At 39.5% G+C, this 26191-nt stretch overlaps 1 protein-coding gene across 2 annotated transcripts in view; it reads right to left on the bottom strand.

The window, feature by feature from the left end:
- The window catches only part of TRPM3 (transient receptor potential cation channel subfamily M member 3), a gene marked incomplete at both ends in the record, with an annotated part of 401785 nt that overhangs the window by 53770 nt on the left and 321824 nt on the right, over positions 1 to 26191 (bottom strand). For both annotated transcript variants that reach the window (XM_082074996.1, XM_082074997.1), the window contains 4 exons: positions 2225 to 2275; positions 4890 to 5024; positions 6760 to 6860; positions 14960 to 15032. In XM_082074996.1, coding sequence (XP_081931122.1) covers positions 2225 to 2275; positions 4890 to 5024; positions 6760 to 6860; positions 14960 to 15032 — 360 coding nt within the window. The remainder of the gene's footprint in view (positions 1 to 2224; positions 2276 to 4889; positions 5025 to 6759; positions 6861 to 14959; positions 15033 to 26191) is intronic.

Genomic DNA, 26191 nt, shown 5'->3' with positions numbered 1-26191 from the left:
TGAGTCTAGGGAAGGAAGGCAACCCTGTATGCTAAATTCTGTCTCCTTGACAGCAGATGTCAAAAAGGCCATCATGCAAAAGATGCAGGCAGATTTGTCCCTGTATGTAGTTATGGAATTGAGAGGGTCAAAAAGAGACACGAGCATACTTGTTTATAAAGCAGAGCCATTAAGAAGTACTTTGTCTTGTTAATATATGCAGAATTTAGGCACACTCTGATTGCTTTAAGACTCTTTCACCAGGCCTTTACAATATGCTGCCCAGGCCAACAGTCTTCATAATGATATTAGGAAAAATAGAAAGAAAATAAATGGTTGTCTTATATATTTGTGCATGTGTGCACACATATGTGTCTGTAAGCTGCCAGGATGTGGTAGTGTGGCTTCTGTTGTTCAAATTCCTTCCTTTATTAAGCAGGCAGGGTGGTCTTTCAAACAAACAAACAAAAAACCCCCCCTCCTGGTGATTTATACAGCTATGTAATACAATAGTAGTAAATGAAATAATGCTTCTATGATTTGTAAGCATCCATTTTCTATTTGAGAATTCACAATGATGCAGATATAAATAACTTTTTATAGCACACTCCTTTAATTAGAACAGGTTTTAAAATCAGAATGTATGCATAAAAGCACAGAGTATGCATATCCTTTAAGCATTGTCTCATGGTGACATACTACATTTTTTGTGTTTATATTTTGTGATGCTGTAATTAAATCGGAGAGGTTAGGTATCTGGCATCAAAATATATATAAACTCAGAAAACGAACATCAGCAGTGTGGCCTCATTTTCATGCACAGTGGGTGATGTAATGGTCAGATAGTGATGTCCATTAAGAAGTTATTTCCAAGGAGGTGTTTCCATTTAAACTGTTGTCAGATCTGCTGACTGATTTGTAGCGTGGCTGACTGGTAAGGCATCTGCCCAGATGGCAGGGCTATGTCGAGCTGTCACTTTCTTCCAAGTGAACTGCGGTTCTTCCTCATCACTGACAAAATGAGAAATACAGAACCAGACGTGCCATTTTCTGATGAAGGTGTTAGAGGGCTGCAGCAGGCTGTTTTTAAAGCCCTTAACTATGTTCTAATAAAAGCGTACATTGACTTCAGGTAGTGGGAATTACTGGAGACTTTAGATATGGACAGAGGAGAGAAGGATGAATTTACGGAAAAATAACCATCTCCTAGCATTTACCAATCACTATGGAACAAATAATGTCATTAAATACAGCGTAAGTTTATTTAATGTGAGTGTCTACCAATATACACCTATGAATACTGATTGTCTTCGCCTATTTGATGCTTTTTTTCAAGAGCTCCTTTGAAAACATACCTTTTGTTAAAGTGTCAGAAAAAGATACTGATATTATTTAGTCATTCAAATTGTTATACCTTTGAAATCAGGCTTGGAAAGGTGATGCTGGGGGAAAGGAGGAGTTTGAAAAGGAATAAAGAAGACTGATTATGCTTGTTTCAAACTCATATAGGCACATAAATAACTGTGTATTTACTAAAAAAAACCAAACAACCTAGTAACCTGGGCTTCAAGAGAAGTAGCTGGTCCATATATTTAGAGGATAAAGGATTCTCATTCATTGCTATTGCTGTAACATTTTCAATCCTGAACACTTTGCTGAAGGTATTTGTATCTCCTTCCTGTCACTACACCTTCCTGTGTTTCTGTCCTGCCCTGCTAATGACTCTTTGTAATTCAAGATGCTTGAAATTATCTTGATAAGTGGGCAGGAGGAAGTTGCACTACTTATTTTTTGTATACTTTTGCTGAGGAAGATGGCTACAATACATACCACACAACACAGACTGAGGAACTGTTTCAACAAACTAGGATCCAGCACAAGGATAAGGGCTATTTTACAGGCTCAGAAGTAAACTAACAACATGGAAATTAGCTTTGACAATAGTTGCGGGTATGGAAAAATACAGATAACGGCATAAATCCACACAATATGTAAAGGCCTACAATTATACTAGCAGAAGCACTATTACCCAAGCATCTAAAAGCACAGAGAAAGCAAGACAAATAACTTGCTAATTGTACATTATATGCAAGAAGTTAATATTCGGTACATACAAACAGGACATTCTGTAATGGCAGGGGAAGGAGAAGGCTCTGACTGAAAGCTCATGCAAAACAGAGATTGTATCTAGCTATAGAAAGCAATCATAGCATTATTTCCAACCTACCGTCTATCAGGCTCTTACCTTTTTGACATCCCTGACTAGATGATACAGAGTGTTGGATGGTCCATGTCTCTGCAAAGGACAAATAAAGAAGAATAAAATAGTTTTGCATTGTCTGAAGTCTTTCAAAGTGTAAATGCTGAAATGGCTTTCCCACCTAGTCGTTTAAAAATCAGACTGAGAGCACTTAAATTGTACAGCTGTATCAAGTAAAAAAAAAAAAAAAAAAAAATTTACAAGAGCATTATTTCACCTGACTTGTCCAAAACCTTCCAGTCAGAAAACCACAAGAACTGCCATACTGGATGTAAACTAAGGTCCTATATACCAGATTAGGCTCCTGGCCTAGGCAAAATAGGAGCCCAGCATAACATGCACAGCACAGCCCCTGGGAGAGAGTGGAAGGAAGAACAGCTGCCTGACAGCCTTCCACTTTCCACCACTGGTGGCTCAGAGAGTCCCTGAGCCCGAAATTGCACGTAGGCGGTCTCATCTGAAAGCCACTAACAGAATGCAGTCTGTGGATCTGTCCAGTCTTCTTTTTACTCCACCTGACATGCAAAACAATCTGCAGCAGACTCCCACAACTTCAATTATATATAGAGAAGTACTTCCTTTTTTTGTTGTGTTTTGGCTGCTGCTGCTATTTTAAGAGACTTTTATGGGAGGTCTCACTATTTGTAATTGATGACAGATGAGACCACCGCATACGTACAGTCAGTGTTTCCATACAAACCTTGCTCTGAACTTGCCTACACTTAACTTTATGTAACCCCACCACTGAGCATGATGAGACTTTACTGTGTTTCTTCATATGCTGCTTCAGATTTGCCTACCCTGAGTGATATTAAAACATCTGTGAACATTGTCCCTTCAGTAGTTACTATTTTTGAGACCATCTCAAAACATGCTGAACAGCAGTGTTCCCAGAACAGGATCTTGGATGACTCTGGTCATAATGTCCTTTTGTGGTGAGAACAGACCACATATTCCCGTACTCTGTTATCTATACTTCAAGCAGCTTTTAAACCCTTATCTTCTATGTTACGACAGATAAATTTCTGTAATAACCTTTGAGCTTTTCAAATATTGCCAAACAGGTTTTTCAAAAACAGGTGGACCAAATGCAACATCCTTGTTCTCCTGCATGTTGACTTCAGAAATGGTGACAGATTTCTAAGGCCTAATGTTTTCCTACAGAAGACAGGTAAAGTCTTTCCTGACATAAAATTGATCCTTGTCTATTCATTTTATTCTTTATTGTATTTTTACAAATGTGCCATGGCAGAAGGCAGATTCACTGGTTTGTATCTTCCCTGGCCACTCTCAGGGCTCACGTTGAAATTTTTTATTTTCTAACGGGCCTTGGAAATTTATTTTGGTGCTAAATCTATTGTGGCATTAGGTCATACATTACAATTGGTAGTTCAGGTATTTCACAGACTGGGTCTTTTGGAATTCTTGCATGTATAATTTATGGCCATTTATATACCTTACAATAAATTTGTTCAACAAGGCCTCCTTTAATCTGTAGAACTGAAGACTTTCCTCAAACTTACTTCCTGTGAAAACTGTCTTTGTTACAAGAATTACAATGCATATCTCCGAAGCAAGAATGCAGATAAGCTTTCTGTTCCTTATACACAGATGGTAGTTGATATGTAAACTTTACAACGATCAAAGATCAGATGGGAATTGTTCTCAAGGTTTGCATGGATACCCGTTCCTCTATATTTTGCATGAATTTAATGAATTCTTTTCAAGTTTGATATATTTGAAACACTGAATTCTGGTCACCATCAGTGTGAAACTTCTCTGGATAACAGCCCAGTGTGGCAGCTTACGATGGCAGGATTTTGAAAAGTACTAGAAGAAAAAAACTTTTTTAAAAGGGCAATGCACTATATCACAACCACTCCCCAACAGACAGACTAGCAATCCTAAGAACTAGACAATACTTTATGACTTTTTCCATACTTCTTAAGCAATTTGAACTTATTGGTTTCTCTTGGTAGGCAATAATGAAGTGAATGCTGGAATGTGTTTTGCAGTTGAGAGCTCAGAAGCAATTTGAACCTGTGCAGTTTTATGTTCCATTTAAGGGCAAAGATATAAAACTTGCACACAGGCTTTTAGAGGTCAAAGTATCATTTTTGTAACATTCACTGAGGACAGGAGGAAGTTTTCCACTGTAATAGACCTCCTGAAATCATGAGATTACACCTTTACATTCAGAATATTATCCCAGGAAGTTTGCTTTTACTTGTTCTTTAGTGGCTGAGTTTGATTACCAGGTGCAAGATTTTTATGAAACCATAAGGGTTTACGCTGTCAGAAGTCATATATCACCATCCTACGGTTCCTTACTTGCCAGTTACTGTCTTCCAGTCAGTGCCATCTGCCTAGATCTCAGGTGTATTGTATCGGAATTACAATGACCAGAAATCAGCTGGTACTGCGTGGGGCTTCATCCATGTCTTAAAAAATCTGTACAGCAGATTAAGTGGACAAGACACAGCATGTTCCATTATATGAGAGACAAAGCTAAGAGTCAATGTGGACTTCCAACACAGAAAATTTCTGCAGCAGGTGTTGGCTGCCTTGTGCAACATCATGTCATTGTAATAGGGGTGGGAACTCAAACAATGAACATAGAGATAGAATATTTGCCTTAGGTTGGCCCTACCGTATTGTACAATTCCTCTAGCCGGGAGATGGTGAGAAAACGATGCATGCTTACTCCATTTTCTATGAGTAATTTCACAAAATCCACTCTGTCCAACACCAGTGCATCCAGCATTGCTTGCTCAAGGGACCCCACCTGCAAAGCAAGTGATTAATTCAGGCCATTCCTAGGCAGCTCAGGCTGTATCTGGCTGGTCCAGTTACTGTGGCACAAGCAGCAAATCCTGAGAAAATTCTGAGAGTTGCTCTGTTCGTTTAAAAAGGGATAATCACACTTTTATTCTATATTGGTTTCTCTGATTCAGGGCAGAATTTAAAAAATTAGTGTCAGAGTGTGAAGGTTAGCATAGACTAGGAAATCCAGATTAGGACCAAGGAACTGGAACCCAGGAAGCTGGTGACCACATCTCCACATTGTTCACTATGTCATTGTCTTTATTTCTCACTTTCCTGATAAATATTTATATTGGGTATATTTTTTTATATGCACACACAATTTAATTTTCTCTTGACTAGCTCTTTCCTCTCTTCATGGTGTGGAAACTCAGGGAAACTGACACACAGGAAGCAGAAATAGCTTCACAATTAGCTTTTCTTTGAAGGGCCAAATGCAAGAGGTCTTCTTATGCAAAAAAGAGTTGAGGGGAGTTAGAAGGATGAGAAATTGTCTCTAACTTCCAGTTTTTGGCTTGCAAAATGATTGCAGCTTGCAGCATTTATGCAATTTTTTCCTATGATGTATTGATGGAGAGATAATGATACGGACAGTTTAATACCATTAAAATCCCTCCTATGCTTTGATGCATACGTATGCCCAGTATTGAAGACAAGATAAATATTTCTGTTCATTCCATAACTGAAAAGGCAATGTTTTTTCAAACTAGATTTAAGGGGCAGCAAACTCCAGAAACTACATTTAAAGCGAGGGTATTTAAACAGAAGCTCTTCCTTTTGTTATAATTTTTTCCACAGGGATTTCTAAGTGCTTACACAATGATAGCATATGAGGTTTTCAGGTTGGTGACCAAACAATTGTCACAGCAATGAATACTGTCATCCAATTTAACCTGCCAAACGAAGATACAGTTAGCTTCAAGGAGCTACAGGTAGAGACAGAGTCCTCTTGTTTTTTTCCTGGGTGACTTCTGCTGCTGTAACAACTGCAGCACAAGCTGGGAGTTGACTAATCCTCCTCTCTCCCACACAGGGTTCATAACCCTGCTGTGTGCAGCCCTCCCATTCCCGTAGAGGAACTCTGCTCTGAGTGTTCCCACAGCTGGAGCACAGGATGGGGCAGGCATGAAGCCGGCAAGTTGATGCAGATCAGGACTGGGCACCAAATTAACACCAGGTTTGGAGCCATAGCCCTCCTGTGGTAACATTGCTGATCATCTCTCATGCTCCACTTCACGACCTCCAACATTTGTGCAGCATAATTTTGATGTCCAATCATCACCAAATTCAGTATTTGTATAGAAAAGCAGATTGCTTGAAGAGCAAAAAGAAGTTTTGCCTTTCCTTTCATTTATAGCCTAACATTTTAATATGGCTGTAAACACACACTTGTTTTTCTCAGCTTGCAGAATGATTGCTTCATAGTATAAATGTGTTGCTTCCCGTTTCTTTAAAGGTGTGGTCTCTCAGTGTTAAGGCATCACTAGATGTCACCATTTCCTTCAACAAGTGAACATGTTAACATCTTTGTTACCCTGTCTGCCTTCAGTAGCTGTAAAAGGGAGCTTTGTGTTTGGCTGAGAGCGCGACTCACTATATTTTAAACTGTGTTAAAACTACTGCCGCCAACAGAATGGACTTAATACTGAGTAGGGTTTAAAGTATTTTCAGTAGAAGATGCTGTATGTATACTGTACCGGCCATTGTTGCCCATAAATAAAGATCTGACTGCGGGCGATGTCTACTCTGTTCCAGGCTAATGCTAGGCTCAGCTGGTCAGGAGCAGATGCGTTAGCGCCTGTGTACACAGACAGGAGTGCAGGGAAAGGAGGAGGAGAAAAAAGAAACAAGACATTAGAGTCAGCCAACAAACCGCCATGATCATTCTTCTTTGACAAAAGTCTCACAGATGTCCATCTCATTTCTGCAGCTGATCTCATACTAAAACAAAACCAAACCTTTCATTCTCCCTGTAATAAAATACCGGTTCTCAAATCTGTATATACGGTTCTCAGACTGTCTCATAAACATTCGTTACTTCCCGACATTCCCCTTAAAAAATACAGCAGGTACATGTGATATCAGCTGATGCAACTTGCAGTGGAGTGAACTGGTTTCCCTCCTCTTGGGTGGAAAGCAGGAGCAGAAGCCAGGCAGGATTCGCACACATACACGTATGCACACGAGCCCACACATACAGGTGTATCTAGCAATTACACACACAGACCCCACCGATTTCAATAGTCACACGTTTTATGTACATCTTTTATGCACCCCTACCTGATAAGGTGGAGATCCTTTACAAGGATAGGAATTTCCCCTCTATTTATTTGTATTGAGGGGTCTTGGTGAGACAAATTTCCTTTCGTACATGCAATATTTGTGCAAGAAAGCATGGTATAAAACTGGTGTCAAGGTATAAAATACCCAAGTTAAATAAGAAACTCTGCAGATTATAAGATGGGCTTGGACATGTTTGTTATTTGGAAAGGAGGGTATGTTTTTCCCTGTAGTTTTAATGGACTCTGTGGGACAGTCCTGCCCTGCTGTGCTTTTTTAATATTTCACTAAGGATTTAATGGTTATTAGCTGATTTGTAAAGCTAAAACAGTACTTGTGCTTCAGTGTTACAGGGAGAACTGGCTTGAATGAATTGATTGACCAAATAAATAAAGGGCCCTTTGACTTTTAACTACATATCTGCTTGCAGTGATTGGGTGACTTTATAATGCCTCATTTTTTAAAGGCCTCATACCTCCACTGTTTTCTTGTGTCTATTAATTCCTACACTGATATCATGGAGTGAGGACAAACAAGAGCTTTTCATTACTTCAAAGCATTTCTATCCCCATTTCAGTACCATTCCAAATAACACACTGTTCCAGTTCAAAGTGGACTCGGAAATTGGAGGCACAGAAAACATAAATGTAAGATGCTGGCTGCTGAAGTTCTCTGTGAAGGATCAGTTCAACAGACCTTCAAGAAGCTTAGCCTAGAGTTTAATTTCATAACTCTCAACTTTGCAGTCAGCTCACTGCCGTGAAACTTCACCAAATGCTTCGCAATATCTACAGCAATTATTTGGGAGATTTGGGACTGTAGATCATCCAGATCACTTTCATTTTATTACAGAAATAAGCTCTGATAAAAAATGAGGTGATGCAGGAGCAGAACAATATAAAGAAATCAAGGGAAGAAGAAAAAACATTGAAAATTGTAAAAGATCCTTCTGTGACTAAGAAGTAACAGGAATACCCCTTTGTGTAAGACACAGCTTCTCATTGCTATATAGTATGACACAGACAAAAGTTCTCACAAGAGACCTCATGCGGGACTCCAACAACATTTGGCCCTTTCCAAGTTCTTGCACAAGCAACATGAAAGTAAAAATTTACCTTTGGTAAGGGCAAAAATGTCCCTACAGCTTTATTCATAAATACAGAAAAAAACCTACCCACGGTGGGTACGATAACATAAGTTAAGTACAGAGAGCAAATAATGTTCTCCCCCTTTCTGAAGCAAATAACAGTTCCTCTCAAAATGTCACTGGATCTCCTCCTTCCCATCCCTGTGCCTGCAGGAGAAGCGAGAGCTTCAGCAGGTGCTCAGGCAAAGCTGTCTGGTGAACAGCGGAGGAGGCATATGGGTGAATTTAAAAACTCAAGGGCAGTGACAGCAATTCTGCAGCCTGGCACAATTTTGCATGAGATGGGAGAGCTTCACCTGCCATTTGCCTAAGCTGACTGTAGCCTACAGTCTGGGTGTCTAGTGGTGCAGCATGGTTAGAAACCTTTTGGGATAAAGAGTGGATCAGATGGACTTGAGGAAGGAAGTGGGCCCCTTACACTGCTCCCATTTCAGCCAAAACTCAAGCAAAATCATAGTGGCTCCAGGTAAGCACCATCTGATCCCTAGCAGGGAGCCTTCTCCAGTTTGTGTTGAGTGCCTCAGCATTCCTGGGCCTTTCTGCACTTTAGGAAGGACCCAGCTGCTGGATGAACATAGGGCCTTCTGGTGCTTCTGATCATGTGAAAGAGCAACTGGAGTGAGGCATGAGGTGGTGGCTGCCTCTCCAGAAAGGCCTCCAAGCCCGGCAGTTCATCAGAATTGTTTTCTCTGAGCATGTATATTGCTCCAAGTACAGAGCAGAGGGGGAAGCAAGCCATGGTCCAGACTCTGTCCTTCCCACCACCCTCCATGGTGTAAAAGGCTGCCAGCAGTGGACAAGTTTTCCTGTGGGTCCATCTGCAGTCCCAGAGATGCTGCTTTTCTCAGTGATTGTTACCAAAGTGATATATTATCTTGCAGAGTGCTGCAGACATTTGGCAGTTGAAGGAAATGTATGGTTTCTCAAGATCACTTCAGATCCAGACCAGTCCATCAGCTAGGGCATAGACTGGGCAGTACAGGTCTGCATTCTAGGGCTCTGATGCACATGGTGGGATGGCTGCTGCCAGAGTGAAGTTTGTTGCTGGAAAACCTTTCCACCTTTCTCCTCTTTCCTTTCTTCCCTATGTGTTTTTTAGCTGCATGTGGATTACACTGGTGTTACGCATGAGGAGAAGGACGCTAACAGCTATAAAAGTTTGTACAGAGCAGCATATGGGCTTCAGATGCCATTTAATTGATTTTATTCCAGATGGACTGATGGTTTTTGACTCAAATTAAAAAGAAAGTATTCAGGCTATTTCAGGTGGAATTCTATCCAGTATTAAGAAGTAAAAATAATTCCACTAACATAAGAAAAACTCCCTAGAACAAATGTGAGATGGGCTTTCTTAAGATAGTGTCTTCTTTCAATCATTTCCTTGATTGCACTCAGTAACACAGAGCATAGATTTGAGTCAGTAAGAAGAATACAAAAGGTGACCTCTCTGAGGACTCATCTCACTCACGAGCATCTTTTCAATGTACTGAAAATAACCCACAGGATATTTGGGAAATGAAAAAATAAGGTAGAGTTAATAACCTACTGCTCTCATCAACTCGATACAATGATCACACTGGAGCCAATTCTTAGACCCTTAACACTGTCAGCGGTGAGAAATTAGCATTTCCTTAACCTACATTTCTGTTTCATCCTGTCTCATCACGATTCTCTGCTTAGTTGCATGGTATTATTTTAATTACCATAGTATACTTACTGCTTTAAATAGTGTTCTAGGCAATATGACTGATGTCTGTGTAATATTTACTCAGTATCCAGGTGTCTGGCTGAGTATAATATTCCTCAAAATAATGTTTTATGACAATATGACTAATGTCTGCAGTGGGATTCCTCCTTTCCTTCATCTGTTCCTAGAACAAAAGTTGTTCTGGGATGTTGTTGGGATGCAATGCACTGGTTTGGCAGTATTTTATTTCTGTATAGATATTGCTGGATAGACAATGCAAGGATGGTGCAACGTTGAATGAAGAAGATCTGTGACAGCTGTTAGTTCCTGCAGGTATTAACTTTATGCTTCTAGGTGGCCATCCAGGAGTGCTGAGATATCTTGCACAGATTCTTCTGGTAAAAAGTCAGATTTTCTGTCCAATATCTCGGGCCAAAAATACAGTACCCCTTGATGATAAAGCCTGGGACCATAAACCTGACTCTGTATCCTCAGCAAGCCAGGGTACATGTCAGACAACAAGCATTGTGCCCTTGCAGGATCCCAGATTACTGAAGAGACAGAGTGCAGGCTTTTATATACTGGCTAAAGTTTACTGTGACCGATTTAAACCTCTAAAGGATTCTCCTGGGACAGGCTATGATACTCACTGCTCAGGAATTTTGAAAGCTGGAACAACGCAAACCTGATTTATCTAGGCAGAAATGGCTGTTGGACTCTCATGACCACAGTGCTTCTAAGCAAGTCAGTGTCCTCATAGAATCATCATTTAAAGAAAATAATTAGATTAGGAAAAATAAGAATGCAAATTAACTTTCTGCCCTGCATCTCAGTAGGTCTTGCATTGTCTTCTGTTTCAGCAGCTCTTTGGTGAAAAGGCTATGTTTCCACTGCATTTGCTACAAGCATCTTCCTGGCATTTAGCAAATCAATCGACAACAACAAAGCTGATAGCAACAACAACTGTAAGGGCAGTAACCAGATATCTGACCTAAGTCTGAAATCCTTCTGTGTCCGTGATTTCTTGACCGGCAAGACCATCACGCTGTCTTCTAGGACCATCTGATACTCCATAATGGCTGTTCAGTGAGCATGAATCATGGCTTATTCACAGGCTGGGAAGTATGCAGACACATGAGATCTGCATCAGCCTAGCACGGCTTATCTGAGAGGTCCACATGGCAGTAATATTACAATATGCACATACCACACAGCACCTCTTTCCCAGTGCCAACAATTGCACTGGGAAGGTTTCTTGAGCACCAGCTGAAACATGGCTGGTGCTGCTAGTATGCTCCAGACACAGTAACAGCTTCATGAACTAGGATCTTTGCTGGCATTGCAAAACAATATATTTTAGAACATCGCCATATGCTGTCTTTAACTTCTCCGTCTGAGCCTTCTGCTCAGTTAGCAGCTGCAAAAGGACAAAATCCGTTACTGTTTGAGTTCCAACTGTTCAAGTTAAGAGAGCACAAACAGTTAAACTGCATCAATAAATTCACTTGCTACAAATCCATGCAATTGGAAACTCACTTCCCACATTGGCATGTCTCTCAAAATTAAAAAAAAAAAAAGAAAAAATCACAAACCATATGCTGTTGTGACATCCATGCAATGTAAATTGATAACCAGTTCGGATGCTATTCTCTCGTTTATTGGAGATCAATTCCGAGAAAGATAGATCTGCTGACAAGATTAAACAAGTGACTCATGAAAACAAACAGGGAAATAATCTCTCATATTCAGCGTGGGGCTTGGGGCTTGTAGAATATCCTGTCCAGGAGAGTTCCTGCATTGGCAATATGCCTGATGGGGGTTTAAAAACAGACCAGCTCATTGCAAATTTTACACAGCAAGCAGGAAATGATATTTCGTGTTTCCCCATCCTTGTCCTCCTGCTACTCACTGAACAAATCACTCAGACCAGGGTGGGACTGGTAATTGGCCTGTGTGTGCCTTGACCACTGGCTAGCAAGAAGTGCGAAATCCTCATTTGTGAGACTGAGAAAAAGTAATCAATAGTCACTCACCAGTTTCCTACTTTTCTCTGCCCTCTTCTCACATAGTGCCTAAGTGGTGAAAGAGATTAGTTCCTGAATCTAAATTTACAAATTTCAAGATAATTCAGACCCAGTCTTCAAAGTTGCTTACCAGTAAATCAATAGACAAGTGGTTCAGCATTGTTACTTTAGATTTCTTCATTTGATGAAAAACTCAACATCAGTCTGATGGGGTATGTTTACAGAAAGATAGTATTTCTTTCGGGGCATGCCAGAACCTTTTTATAAAGACATGGTATGAGTAAGGACTGACTTGCCTGAGACAAGAGATCTCATCTTCACACACATTGATTAAAAAGTTATATGGACTTTCAATCCCTGTGATCAGAAAGCTCAGACTAACAAGAGGCATTTTGTTAATCTAATCTTCATTGAGTACCCTCATTATCAGAATGTGCTGAGAAACAGGGAGAATGAGGTATAAGATTAAGTTGCCCTGGCTCTTGAGCAAGACACAAGTTCTGCTTCAACCAGCAGACTACAAAATCAAGATTGTCAAGCATGAAAGGGGATGTTAAAATTACTTACATAGATCCAGGCACCTTCTGAGCTAACAGAAGTTCACTATGATGTCTTGCACTACTATTAGTAAAAGGGAAGGTAATTTTATTTTACTAAGGAGATGACAGGACCATTCAGGTACTTGCAAAATGGATATTCCAGATCAGAGAGGACTACTCATATATCCAGACTGCAACCATAGTACAGTTGCTCACATCAATACTGCAAAAGAAATTTTCAAACAGAAAGCAATCCCTCCCAGGCCTATGATTTATTTTCTTCAGCTTCCAAGAGGCAGCTTTCAAGGTGGTAAAAGATTCCAGGGATCTATGTTTGGATTCAGACCTTGCAAATACACCTGGAGTGGAACCACAACTTTAAGACAATCTGTATCTTACTAATAAAGAGTAATAGTTTCAGTGATTGCCTTAAGAACAAATGTGAAGAGATTACACTTTACGCTGATGATAATGAAGGATCCAGTTATATTTAAGATAAAAATGAAATCTGCAATTAAAATATTTCCCAAGGATAGAAAAGAGGAATTTGGTGATGGATGCAATTCTAGTTCCTTGCTTTGAATTAATGTATTTTTCTTTTATTCACCTTGTTTTATACTGTTTCTGTGTGAAGACATCCAAAATGCCTTGAGATTTAATTATGCAGATGGTTAAAATTTGTTACCTTAGGGTAGCACCAAAATGGTCCTGTTACCTGCAGGACAAACAACTGGTATCTTGATTGAAATGAGCAGAAGAAGTGGAGAAAGCAATACTAGAAAAGCCTTAAGAAACAAAAGCTACTGGAACAAAATATTAGTAATTATAGCTCATTTCCTTGGCTGGTACCCATCAGCTTGCAATCACAGTTTTGCAGTGGCCAGTGCCTGCTTAGTTCAGACTTTTGTTTTAAACGTTTGAAGAACCTTTTAAAAAATGAGATTAATAATCATGTAAAAGGTAAAAATACAACTTTCTTTAGTTAGGTGAAAGTTACTCAGGCCTTCTCCCTTTTCTCTTCATACAGGCTTTTGTGAGCCTGCACAAGAAAAAACTGAGCAGAAAACTGAGCCCTGGAACAAGCAAGATTAATTCACATTACCTTTTTAATACTCAGTAAATCTAGTAGATTTTTTGTTGTGATTCAAATTCAGGCCTGACACATGGCATTACGTACACTCTTATTCAGATGCAGGCATGGCAATAGCATGATGACCACTGCTAAACAGCCTCATGAAGCATAACCTTCCCCAGTTACCTTTGGACACCCATTCGCTAACATTTCTTAGATTGCTCTTTAAAATCGTTTGGTATGTCTTTTTGTCTGATTTAAAAATTGGTGTGGCCTGTAGTATGCAACACAAGACAGACCAGACAGCAAGAAGATGAACATGGTTATTGACACATTAAATTTGTGAAAATCCCATTTGGGGGAAGTACCATATAAATGGAGGGCTAGAAATGCCCAGCCCTTGCTTAGGTGTGTAATCCTTCATTGGGTAAGTACATGTGCTTCAGTGTCTTTGAAGTCTCACCTGTTTCCATATTTGCAAGCAAGTATTAAAATACCTGATAATATAATATTTTAAAGGGAGCCGAGCCAAATGGCGTGTCTGCAGGACAAGGGTTTGTAATGAAGTGTAGCAACAGCAGACGTATTGTAAAACAATCTTTTAAGAGCATGAGTGTAACACTTAATGGCTTAGAAAGATTTAGTGACCTGTGAAGTTTAAGATTAAAACCTCTACCACTCCGATAGCTGCCTTCTTAGGTCTGCCAGGCTGGAAGGAATCCCACATAGTTCCCAGACTTTCCTAGGAAAAATATTTCACTTTGACAATAGTGCCAGTTTTATCTAACAGGAGATAACCTCCTTCTGGATGTCCTACCAGCCACTAAGGCAATCTTAAATCTGAGAAGTTCTTTGGCTCAGTATTAATTTTCTCAAGTAACTGGTGGGGGGTCACCACTGATGTTTATTGTGACAGATTAGTGATTCTAAAAATTCAGAGAGGCAAACTGGTAGCTATTGAAACATTAAAGAAAGAGCTGGATTTGTATAAAGCAGTTAGACCAAAAAGTATACTTCAACTTTACGGTATAAATTTACCATCTTGATACAGTAGATATTGTCAATAAATGCTGGTTTCAGCACAGCAGAGATGCAGAGTTAATCCATTTGGATTGATACAGACTCACTGTGGAGTGAAACTTCATTACCTTTTAGTAACGCTGTCAGGATAGCCAAATCAATATCCTGGTGGCCTTCTGATCCCATGCGAAATACTGTGATCTGAAAAATTAAAAGAAAATACTACTATTGAAAACAGGGTTATTTTTTAAAAAAAAGAAATTAAACCAGAGCAGCATCATTTGTATCTCAAAATGTCCTGATGTCTGCAAGGTAATCTTTCTTTACACATTTTATGAGAAGCTTATTAGGTAGGATTAGCACACAGTATTTTTTGAGATATAAATTTTGCTAAAGATAGATATTGTATTAATGAACATATGGAAGAAAAGTCTTCAGTGGTACTTATGAGGTGAAATTAGAGATGAAGGAATGTTCTTGTGTTAGTGTAGCATTAGATTTAGTGTTCACAATACAATGCTAGGAGGAATTAGGTGTATTATTGGTTGTGGACCTAGATTATGGCATACAGCACTGAATAAATACTTTCAATCAAAATTAGCAACCTATTCAAATTAATTATTTTATATAGCAGAAAGTTAGATAAATAAGCTAAGGCTTAGGCTTCTAACCGGTCCAGAAACATCTTTAGCCATGTGTGGCCAGTGACCTAGTACTCTTAAGATATAAGATTTGAGGCAGTGATGTGAGATAAACAATTCATAAAGAATAAGAATTAATATAGTAGGGCTGTTCTTTCAAGCCAGTTTCACTCTTGGTTAAGACTGCACTGAAACATATAGAAGTGTAAATCCCCTTGCTCCCTTTGTTGCCATAGCAATAGCTGCTCTTGAAACTCTGCTTCTTGTGAAGCTACTGAGGCTGCAGCTTTTTGTTATTTCCTTTTCTTTACTAATGAAACCTATGTAATAATTTTGATCTGTATACCTGTTACCTGTTTTTCTTTTTCCTTTTGCCAGCACAGACTGCTTTTTTTTTTTTTTCTTAAGTGATACCTTTAATTAGGAATTGTGTAAACATATTTTACATTCATATTCAGCAGCATATGTGGTACGCACACTCCTACACGCCTACTCATACAGCACCTTTGAATTGCAGCAGCATCAGGGACAGAGGTCAGCAAACATCAGGGCATAAAGAACAGCGTACCGTAATGGAGAAAGAAGATATATAAAGTGGTCAAGGCTAAGACAAGACTTTGGTGACCAGCTTTAGCTGGCCAGCTAACAGCACTGCAGAGTGTATCCCAAGAAATCCAGTGTAGCTCTCCTGTAGCACCTATTGTACCCTCAATTGATCTCAGAGCTCCAGAGTGTTCAAAGGGAGGTAAGAAACTTTGGCACCAGTGACTGTAGGACAGCATGTTGGAGACTGAAAAGCGAAACTGGATGAAGAAATAAGAAATCAACTTAGCTCAATTAGTCAATTGATTTAGATGATGCTCAAAACAATTAATATGAGAAAGCATTTATGTTAGGTGTCCTCCCCAGTCAAAGTAAATTGTTTTCCAATTAGACTTAGTTTGACCCCTCAAATCATTCAAGAAACAAAGCATAAATACTGTAAATAATACTAATATGATGTATTTTCTTTCTCCTCCTGGAGACTACAGGTGTTTCCGGAAAACCATTTGGTGTCTATCCCCATACAGCAATAGGATAGGATAGGATAGGATAGGATAGGATAGGATAGGATAGGATAGGATAGGATAGGATAGGATAGGATAGGATAGGATAGGATATTCCAGTTGGAAAGGACCTACAACAATCATCTAGTCCAACTGCCTGACTAATTTAGGGCTGCCCAAAAGTTAAAGCATGTTGTTAAGGGCATTGTCCAAATGCCTCTTTGACAAGCTTGGGGCATTGACCACCTCTCTAGGAAACCTGTTCCGGGGTTTTACTACCCTGTTGGTAAAAAAATGCTTCCTAATGTTTTTCCTAATGTTTTTCCTATTGTTTTTCTTGTGACCTCAATGGCTGCCAAGGAAACTTTCCCTGCAGTGCAGGCAGTCTGCTCCTCTGATGTGTAGGGCACACGTACTGTGGGTAGAAAAATACATATCTGTGTATGTCTCATCTCAAACCACAATAAAAATGAGAGCTGATGAGGTCAGCCCCTCTGCTGTATGTGCTCATGATGTACTTCCCATGCACAGATAACAAACTGTGCCACAGAGTGTAGCAGCTAGGGAAGCGAGTGAGAAGGCAGAAGGAAGAGAGAGCCTCCCTCCCTCACCCAGCAGGGAAGAGGAACATCTCCCTCTCACAGGCAGCTCTGGCAGGTGCTGACAATAAGTGGGTGAATACAGTGTGGACACGTAACAGTGTGACCATAGCACCCCCACAATGCTTTGCAATTTCCTACACACTTTTTGCAGCAACAGGCATCCTGTAGCACTGAAGGGAAGTGCGAGAGCCTGGCAAGCAGATCAGCTAATGCTGGGAACATGCTCAGTGAACTCCCAGCTTAATTAAAAGTCATCATGTAAATTGCAAGCATTGAACAGCATATCACCACAGGAAAAGTAAAGGAAGAACTTCGCATATATTAGATCACATATGCTTCTAAATTTCCAACTTATTTTTCATCTTTCTTCCTTGCGTGTCTCAGAATAATAAACCAATTTCAGCAGAACAAATTGCTGCTGTATTAAAAATAAAACCTAACTGTGTAATTTAGTTATATTAGAATAAAAAGGCTGTCTTTCCACAGTAACTGTTACTTTATTGGTATTTTAAGAGGTGTGACATGATTCAAGAAGTAAAATAAAGAAAAATAAGATAAATAATTAGGAAAAAAAGATGGAAAACGAAAGAGTGCTCACACTCATATCACTATCATTATCATTTTGGGAGTCATGCCCGAGACTTTCAGAATTGTAGAGAGAACCAAGGCAAAATATCATGATACTTGGTTTCAAAATACTGTGAGTTTAGTAACTTAAAGACTCAGCTGATAATGTGTACATTCGCCTGTTCCGAATGCAAAATATCTTTTAGGAATGTAAACAGAGGTGTTTAGCCTCTCTTCATTTAGGTTAACTATATCTACCTTTAGCTGCTTCCTCTCAGTGACAGATACACTCCTGCTGTTTGAACTCACTGAACTTTGGTCCAGGCAGATGATCAGCAAGTCAGCCTAACCCAAGCTAATCCTGTTGAGTGAGGCTATCAGTGAGAACTCAGCATCAAAGTCCAAAAAGCGGTTTGGCTGCAGACTGGGCTGCTATGTAGCCAAAACTGCATTAACACAGCAGAATGTCTGACTACAAATACACTACAAATTATCTGCAGCCATTGGGGCCCTTGAGCTCTCCCTCCATGGCAGCTGGCTGTGTGGTGGTGACCTCCCCTTGAGTAGGAACCCCTCTCAAGGTACCTGTTTGAGGCTGAGGGATCTCTTACCTGACACCAGACACCAATGGTTTGGTAAGCGACATTGCTTGCATGCATGTAACATCTAAGATACACATAGTAAGCTTACATGATAATCTTTGTATCCCATACTAACTTTAAGAACAGTAAATGGTAGAATATAGACTGCCAGTCCACCTGTACTTATTAAATGTTCTCCATATCTCAATTTTATGGTTAGAACTTAGTAAAGTAACTAGTAGACCAGATTTTTCTGAGTGATTTGTGACTCCTCTCCTGCATCGCCCTCCTTTGACAGGTCTCAAAAATTATTTTGGACAACCTGCACAACTTACCACTCTTATGCAGTTTTTTTGATAAACATTTCACAGCTCGTCATCCTTTGAACTGTTGCCTCCCAGCCCAGTGAAACAGCTTTTCATAAATATGGACCTCACAGGTAGGTCTTTGCCCTGTCTTAGTTTCCCATGGTTTTGGGAAGACCAATTCTTTCTTCTTTTTGCTACTGCACTAAAGCTTGACTAATGTTTTTATTCATTCACAAGGCAGAGGGTTTAAAATAGGACTGCAGTGTAATTAGGCAAGAAGCCGACTTTGTCACACTGTGGATAAAATCTTTATCTCTGTTGATAAACTCTTAGTCCTGATCTGCAGCATACTTCAGGTGTAACTCATTCACATTGTATCTTTGCTAGAGTTGTCGCTTGCTTTCACTGTTGGATGTCAGAGGTATTTGAGTATAGTATCATTTGCGTTTAAATGGCTAAAGGAAAGTACTTCAGCACTTAGTGCTCTGCAGAATGAATTTTGGAAGATGATGCTTACAGCTTCTGCATGCTGGCCGCTGAATAGTTTGTCTCATCATCACTCTACTTCACCTAGCAAAACCAGATCATTATCAAACCACGTAGCTGTAGCTTTTGTTCTTAACCCATAACTATTTATGACCCAGACAAAAGGCAGTGGGACTGAAGGAATATCAGTGCTGTGCTCTGAGTCCTTGACTAGCAGTCTGTGAGGAATCCCAAACATCTTGAGCATACCTGTATTGCTTATCCAATGCAGCTTTATGTTGGGCTGCTGTCGTGCTTGAATGACTCATTAATGAAGAGGGCTGCACATTCCCCCTGCCTTTTCTCACAAATTCTATTCAAAATGCATCCACAGATGCTGTCCCTTTGTTTGTTTGTTTGTTTGTATGCTTGTTTCTGTCACATTTAAATGTGGGTAAAAAGAGAAATAAACAGGCTTTGTAAAACACTGAGAGGGGCAGAAACACATGCCATTTGTTGTTGGATGAGATCTTCCCGTCTTGTGCTAAACACTCTTGACCTTTCCAGAAAGAAAGCATGAATTTTCTCTCTGCATTTTATGAGTTATAAGCAGACAGCAGTTGTTCCTAAAACATGGATTTACTTCTTTTCTTATACAGCGTTTGTAGTTTTTCCAGCATCCTTTAGGTTTTGCAATCAGAGACATGAGGAAACAGGGACACATCCTGAAGTATTTGTGTGGACTTTACACTTAGCATTGTTCAATATCTCTGGGTCTCAAAAAAACTATCATGGGTCTGTCCTTCTAGGGACCTGTTGTTCTGGTGATTTCTTTTATCCCAATTAACAGGTAAGAATTTTATGTTTGCAATATACTCATCTAGATGCAAGAGTCTTTAATGTATCTGACATCTTGCTATTTGTCATTTACAGGTACTCTTGTGGGTAAATCACTGTGAAGAACTGAGAAACAACATATTGGTGCTGATAAAGTAGGACATTGTCTAGAGCCCTGTTAAAATGGGCTATGAATGTTACTGCACCGATGTATATAACACTACTGTGCTAAAAAAATAATACCTGGATTAGTAAACTCTATTCCCAGCTACCTCTTGCTGGATGCATGTCTGCCACTGAGATTCAAAACCAACAGTAAATAAAGAGTTAGAAACCCACTTAATAACCCATTACTAAGAAAAAAAGAAAGCTTTTCTTCTGTAAGTGAAGAGACGGTGCCTAAGAGCCGTTCACCTTTAAAAAGACCTACTGTAATGCCATTTAAGCCTGTTGTTCCATCCTAGCCTCTGTACAACTTCAGTGAAAAAATGAGAAGAAAAATGACCTAGTAAGGTGTGTCTGTGGAATCCAGGACATTTAATTATAAAGCAAAATAACCCCAAGAAGTTGACATTAAAAAGTAACACATGCTCGAGATTTGCTTACCCTGCCAAAAGAAAACAAAGGTAAGAGTTGCAGTGTTAGTCAGACTAACACTAGCCATTCTTTTGCATTGCTATGAAAAAGAGATCAGTTTAAACTGAGAAATTTTCTTTATGCTGATCTGATTCAAACTATATCTATAAATGGTCTTCTATTTTCCTGAGCATAATGAAATTCTGTTAGAGAGCAAAACTACCATTTACCATACACAGCTATTTCTTTTGAGTGGAAAAACAATTTATGTTCAAAGAAGAAACAAATCCCAAAATCAAGTACTCTTTTTTCTCCCAGGGATTTAGGCTACATTATTACTTCCATGTAGCTGGTAGTTTCAGTTGTTGAAGTTAAACACAATTATTTTAAAATAATAGGGTTTTTTTGTTCCTCTACCTCTACCTTGGATATTTTGGGGTTGGTCTTTTCTTTATTTTCTCCTTTCTTTCCTCAGTGTTCACACTATTTATTGGTTTGAAATCACTTTTTCAGGTAAATGCCTGAGGCATCTCAGTGAACAACTGTGGCTTTCAATAGCAATCTCTTTTTTTTAATATATTTTTATTCTCCTCTTTACAAATATAAGAGAAGCTGATGTTAACATCCCTTACAAATACAAAAGTGTATTGCATCACACTGAAGAAAGAGTTAAATCTTCAGAAGAAATCACACCAGAAACAGACAAGCAAAATGCCTCTGAGGCATCAGCAAAAGTTGCACCAACAAGCTGCAAAAGCACTGTTAATGGCACCCAGATTCTCACTAACTGTGACTCTAATGTCAGGATTTCTTTTTATATGCCATAGTGGTCTACTTGCGAAGTGCAGTAGATAGCAGCTAGTTCCGGTTCTTGGGGCTTCTGGGTAAGGACCACCAGCTCTGTGAGGCTCATCTCAGGAAGAGGTGGTTGGGACCATCCAGTCAAACCCTTGTGTCACAACACTGCCTCTCATTTGCCTCCACAAGACCTGCCTGAGTGAAATGCCTGAGGTTTGCCTATAAAAGCAGGATTCTCCCCCTGCCTGCCCGCCCAACCAACCAAAAAAACAAACAAAAAAGAACACAAAACTGGAAAGGCCTTCCCTCCGCCTCGCTGCAGATTTTACTGAAGTATCCTAATGTGAACAGGATTAACTTGCAGGGAAAAAAAAAACATAGCTGTGTCCTAATTCTTCCTAGGAAAATGTGCTGGGAAATCACTGAGCCAAAACAGACCTCCTCTGCAGGCACAATGATTACAGCACACTGTGATACTTGCCAGCAATAATTACAGTCCAGCAGGGTAGAAACCTAATTTTCAGGCAGGGCAGGTAGAAAGCAAATAAAAAATGAAAGAGAAGGGAAAAAACAAAAAGCAGCAGGATAGAAAACAAGGTGGGAGGCAGGGTGGGGAGGGAGCAGGAGGAAGAGATTATCTGACCTTAGAGTCTATCAAACGAACTCATTTTAAAACAGCTCTGCTTTCCGTTTAGTACCAGCGGCATTTTTGTTTGACAGATTACTTTTTCTTTCCCTTTCCTCTACACAGTTTCTGGCTCAGCAGGGTCACTCTAACCTAATATAAAGCATTCTCTCGTTCTGTTGCCTTCATACCAACACTGCATTGCTCTTCTATAGGCAAAATCAGGTAATACCCCCTTACCTGAGCACAGTGAATACCAAGCATACTTTCAAAAATCATTCACACACTGAGAGACACAGCTATTAGGATTTCTCAAATTCTGTGTGCATGTAAATGCAGGGTTGCGTTAGATATACGAATCACAGCTGTCCATATGCAGATGTGTATACGTGGTCTCCTCAATGGCAGCTGCCAAACCGAAGGACCAGCTAAGAACAGGACAGGTAAATAGACACTGAGGAGGAAAGGTATGGTCAAACAGAAAGCAGATGAAGTCATATATGACACAACGCCTGAAGTGGCAGGAGCCCTGAGATGAGGTCGAGGATCAGGCTGTTAATAGGTTCTGATGGTAAAATTTCTGAATTCTTACAACTTGTTTCTCCGCCCAGTTCCCCAATAACTGTTCATGTTTCTGTCCCTTACTAATCTGCGTGAAGCAGACCTACCATGTGTAGAGGGGCAGGCAGAAGCAGTTCTAGTTCCCTGATGAGCAAGTCATATAGACCTATAGGAAATTCCTTGACACAAAAATTTGTTTATTTTGCATTATAAAGTCCTCTCTAAGCTAGGATAGTTGTGTTTCAATTTTCTGTATTCAGGTATAGCTGGATATATAATTGATAAACATTCACCAGTATGAGCTGCTACACTGTGAACAGTTTTGTACTCTGCACAAACGAAGTCAATTTTACCCCTAGAAAGAGCAACAGCCAAAGTCACCAGCCACAGTCATCACTAACTGCAAATTTGCCAGATCATAGAAAGGCAATTATTGTAAAAAACTATTTTGAAATAGTTTAAGAAGGTGTCTGGTGATATTAATCACAGAAGATTAAAAAATTCTTCTCAACTACCAGCACATTGGTTCCTCTTTTAATGCCTTTTTTAATCAAAAAGTGAGTCCTTCCCTCCCACCACACCATTTCTTTTCTAGGACTTACTCTGAAAAGTCCACAGAGATGGAAGAGCTTCTTCTGTTCAAGGCCAGTATAAGGGCCCAGGAATCAGTTGCTGCTGTGCAGCACCAGGCTGTACTTATTATTTCTAAAATATTCTATTACATGTGGACATTTTTTTACAGTAGGGTCAACCTCAGCTACTTCAGAGTATGAAAAGTGAGCTGAAATATATTCAGATTTTCAGCTTGTATTTGTTTGGAGAGAGAGGAATCATCACCGAATCAGCAGGGAGAATGCAGTGCGCACCTGCACAGAAAGGCATTTTATCCTCTGTCATGAAGAAGATGAGAGATGAGGAAGAAAAATCATTCTCTACACCTCAAAATGACAGTGCCTGCTGACTAGGCAATGGATAGCTGAAGATAGAGGAAAAAAACAGGGTAGCAGTGGTGAGAGAAGGCAGCTGAGAATGCTCTTTTACGTGCTGTATTCATGGCATCTTAAGAATGCTGCAAATTATTCATGCTTTTAGAGGTGGAGTTGTTTCTTACGATCATTTCACTATGACATGAGGAGAAAACATAAGGTGATTTAAAATCCATTCAAAGTGATTTTTTTTTCTGCTATTTCCAGAAAATTTTTAAATGTCTTCAAATCTCAACTCTGACAAACACACAAATTGTTGTGTGCATCTTGGTTATATAAGTCATGAAAAAAGCTCTGTTTTCTACAAAAAAAGCAGGTGCAATTGCAAATACAGCCTGAAACTCTCTTATTGGAGAGCATGGGTTGGTTCAGCAAAACAGGCAATTCCTTCCAGAATGCCTGTTGACATTTATAATTTAGCTAGGCCCACCTGAATATTTCAGAGGAAAATTACCCTGAAAAAAAAAAAAAAATAGAGCCTGATAAAAGCATTAAAGGACAACAGTTATGCACAGCCTCAAAATAGCTCAGATAAGAGGGGAAAGCACTTTCTTTTTTATTGCAATGAATAATCCTGCTTAACTCAGGGAAAAGCTGCTTGATGTGGAGGCATAACAAAGATCAAAGTGAGCAGGTGAGTCCATGGATAATACTGCAGAAGAAAGGGGATGGTCAAATAAGAAGAAATTCAGGAATAGAAATATCAGAGAGGATTATGTTTAGGGAAAACCTAAATTAAGCGGTCTGCTATTCTGAGGAGTAAGAAAGAGAATTCTAAATAAGGAAAGAAGAGAGAGCAGACATGAGAGGAGAGGTTTGAACATTAGTTGTAAATTTTCCACTTTACATGTCCTCCTGTGTGGCAGTACTGCAACACTTCACATTCTTCTTTGATGCCATAAATGGCAATAGACTTACTGTCTGGTAAGAAGCAGGAAACAAACAAAAAAATCAGTGCTAATAAGAAAGGCATCAGTTCTGTAATTGAAGAGCCATCTAGGTGCACAGAAAATAATTTAACAGGAATTACTCTAAATATTTGGCTTCCACTGTAACTGGTAGCTTTTGTTGCAGACTGAGACAGCTATGTCAGCCCATTAATGACTGAAGAGAAAAGGTTCTGGAAATCTCACAGCTTCGTGCCATGTAAAAAACTTCACATTTTCCAATGCGCATATATTTTAGAAGCCTTGCAGCACTGCCAACATTTTGGAGTGGAATATGCATATTTTCTGGTAGAATAAATGACAAAAATAAGTTTTGGCAGTAAAAACATTGAAAACAATCCTTTTCTCTTATAGAACAGGCTTCGCACCGTTGTTACTTTAGGCCACTTATGACTATTCAGGCAGTGAAATACCAGTCCCTAACACCATATGACTTATTTGCAGCTGCAAAAACAAAATACCGTTTTATCTCTTTAGTAAAAAGAAAGCAAATGAGGTTTGCATAATTTAAAACTACCTTGTAATCATCATATTAACACTTACTTACAGAGGTAGGGCCTAAGTACTAGATTAATCCTACTGATTTGCACTCTGTAAAGGACGTTTAACCTTCATCAAAACTTGGAGAGCTGCTACAGTCACTGCAGAAGAGGACTGGCAGCTCCATTTGGATGCAGAAAACTAATTAGCATCAGTACACTTGACTCTGGAATTCTCACAGGCTGTTTCCATGGGAGGGACAAGAGCTGTTTCAGCAACCAGCAGGTCATTAGTTATCTGATACTTTCCTGCTCCAGACCTCTACTGCCAAATTGCATGTTGTTCACAGCAACTATACTCCTGCAGGAACTACAGCTGATTTTTACTGTTTGAGAATTCACTGAGCCCTCTTTTGCCTCCTCTATAAAAAAGATTCCATAAGCATTACAAAATCCTGGCTGAAATAATTTGGTTTTGAACAAATTCCTTTTTTAAAAATGGATCTGAATTAACTTTTTAACTTTTGGGAAAGGTCAAAGAGATGAAGTGACAATATGCTGGTGAATTCTTAGAAGTCCATCTGATTTAGCTAATATCTAATTCAGAACGTATCTGTGCATATGCTAATAAACAGTTGCAGATGGTGTTTAATTAGCATACAAATTCACAAAGCCTGCACATCCAGCTGAAAAACACCATGTTTTTTTGCAGCCAGTGTATGATCAAGTCAAGATCTTCCCAGTATAAACACTTTCAGAAACATGGACAGGTTTGTTCCATCCTTTCCAGTCAGATAAAACTGAAACCACTGAAGACGGTCTTACTCATAGTCCAAATAGAAAAGAAGCTGCTAAATCACTCAACAGCTAACCAATAAGCTGAAACAAAGCATTTCATTAGTGAAATAATACTGGGGTATGTATGTTAGCCTTGCAACACAGCCTGGTCATGTGCTGTGCATTTCTGGACAATTTGGATCCATCTGTGAAAGAAAAACAGAGTAAGTATCAAGCACCTTCATGACACAGCTTGTTCTGATCTCAGCTCAATGCACCCAGCTACTTCAGCGTGACACCTGTTTTGTTTAATCTGACAGCACCAGAATTGCAAGTTAGTCATGAAGTCATTGGGAATGACCTATTACCATATATATACACCCAGCAAAACAAAGTACAAGTAAGGTTTAGACTATCTCAAAGCAGCCATTATGTTTATCACATCAACATCTGTTGCCTCTATGTGGAAATGAATTCCAGGAATTCATGGATGCACACAAACCTATGCCCACCATACATGCACTCTCTATTCTGCAGACTCTTGTAATGCAGTGGTAAGCAATG

Source organism: Streptopelia decaocto, assembly GCF_964273445.1.
Source record: "Streptopelia decaocto genome assembly, chromosome: Z".
NCBI classification, from domain to species: Eukaryota; Metazoa; Chordata; class Aves; order Columbiformes; family Columbidae; genus Streptopelia; species Streptopelia decaocto.
The sequence above is the reverse complement of the archived record's forward strand: the minus strand, read 5'-3'. Positions and strand labels throughout refer to the sequence as shown.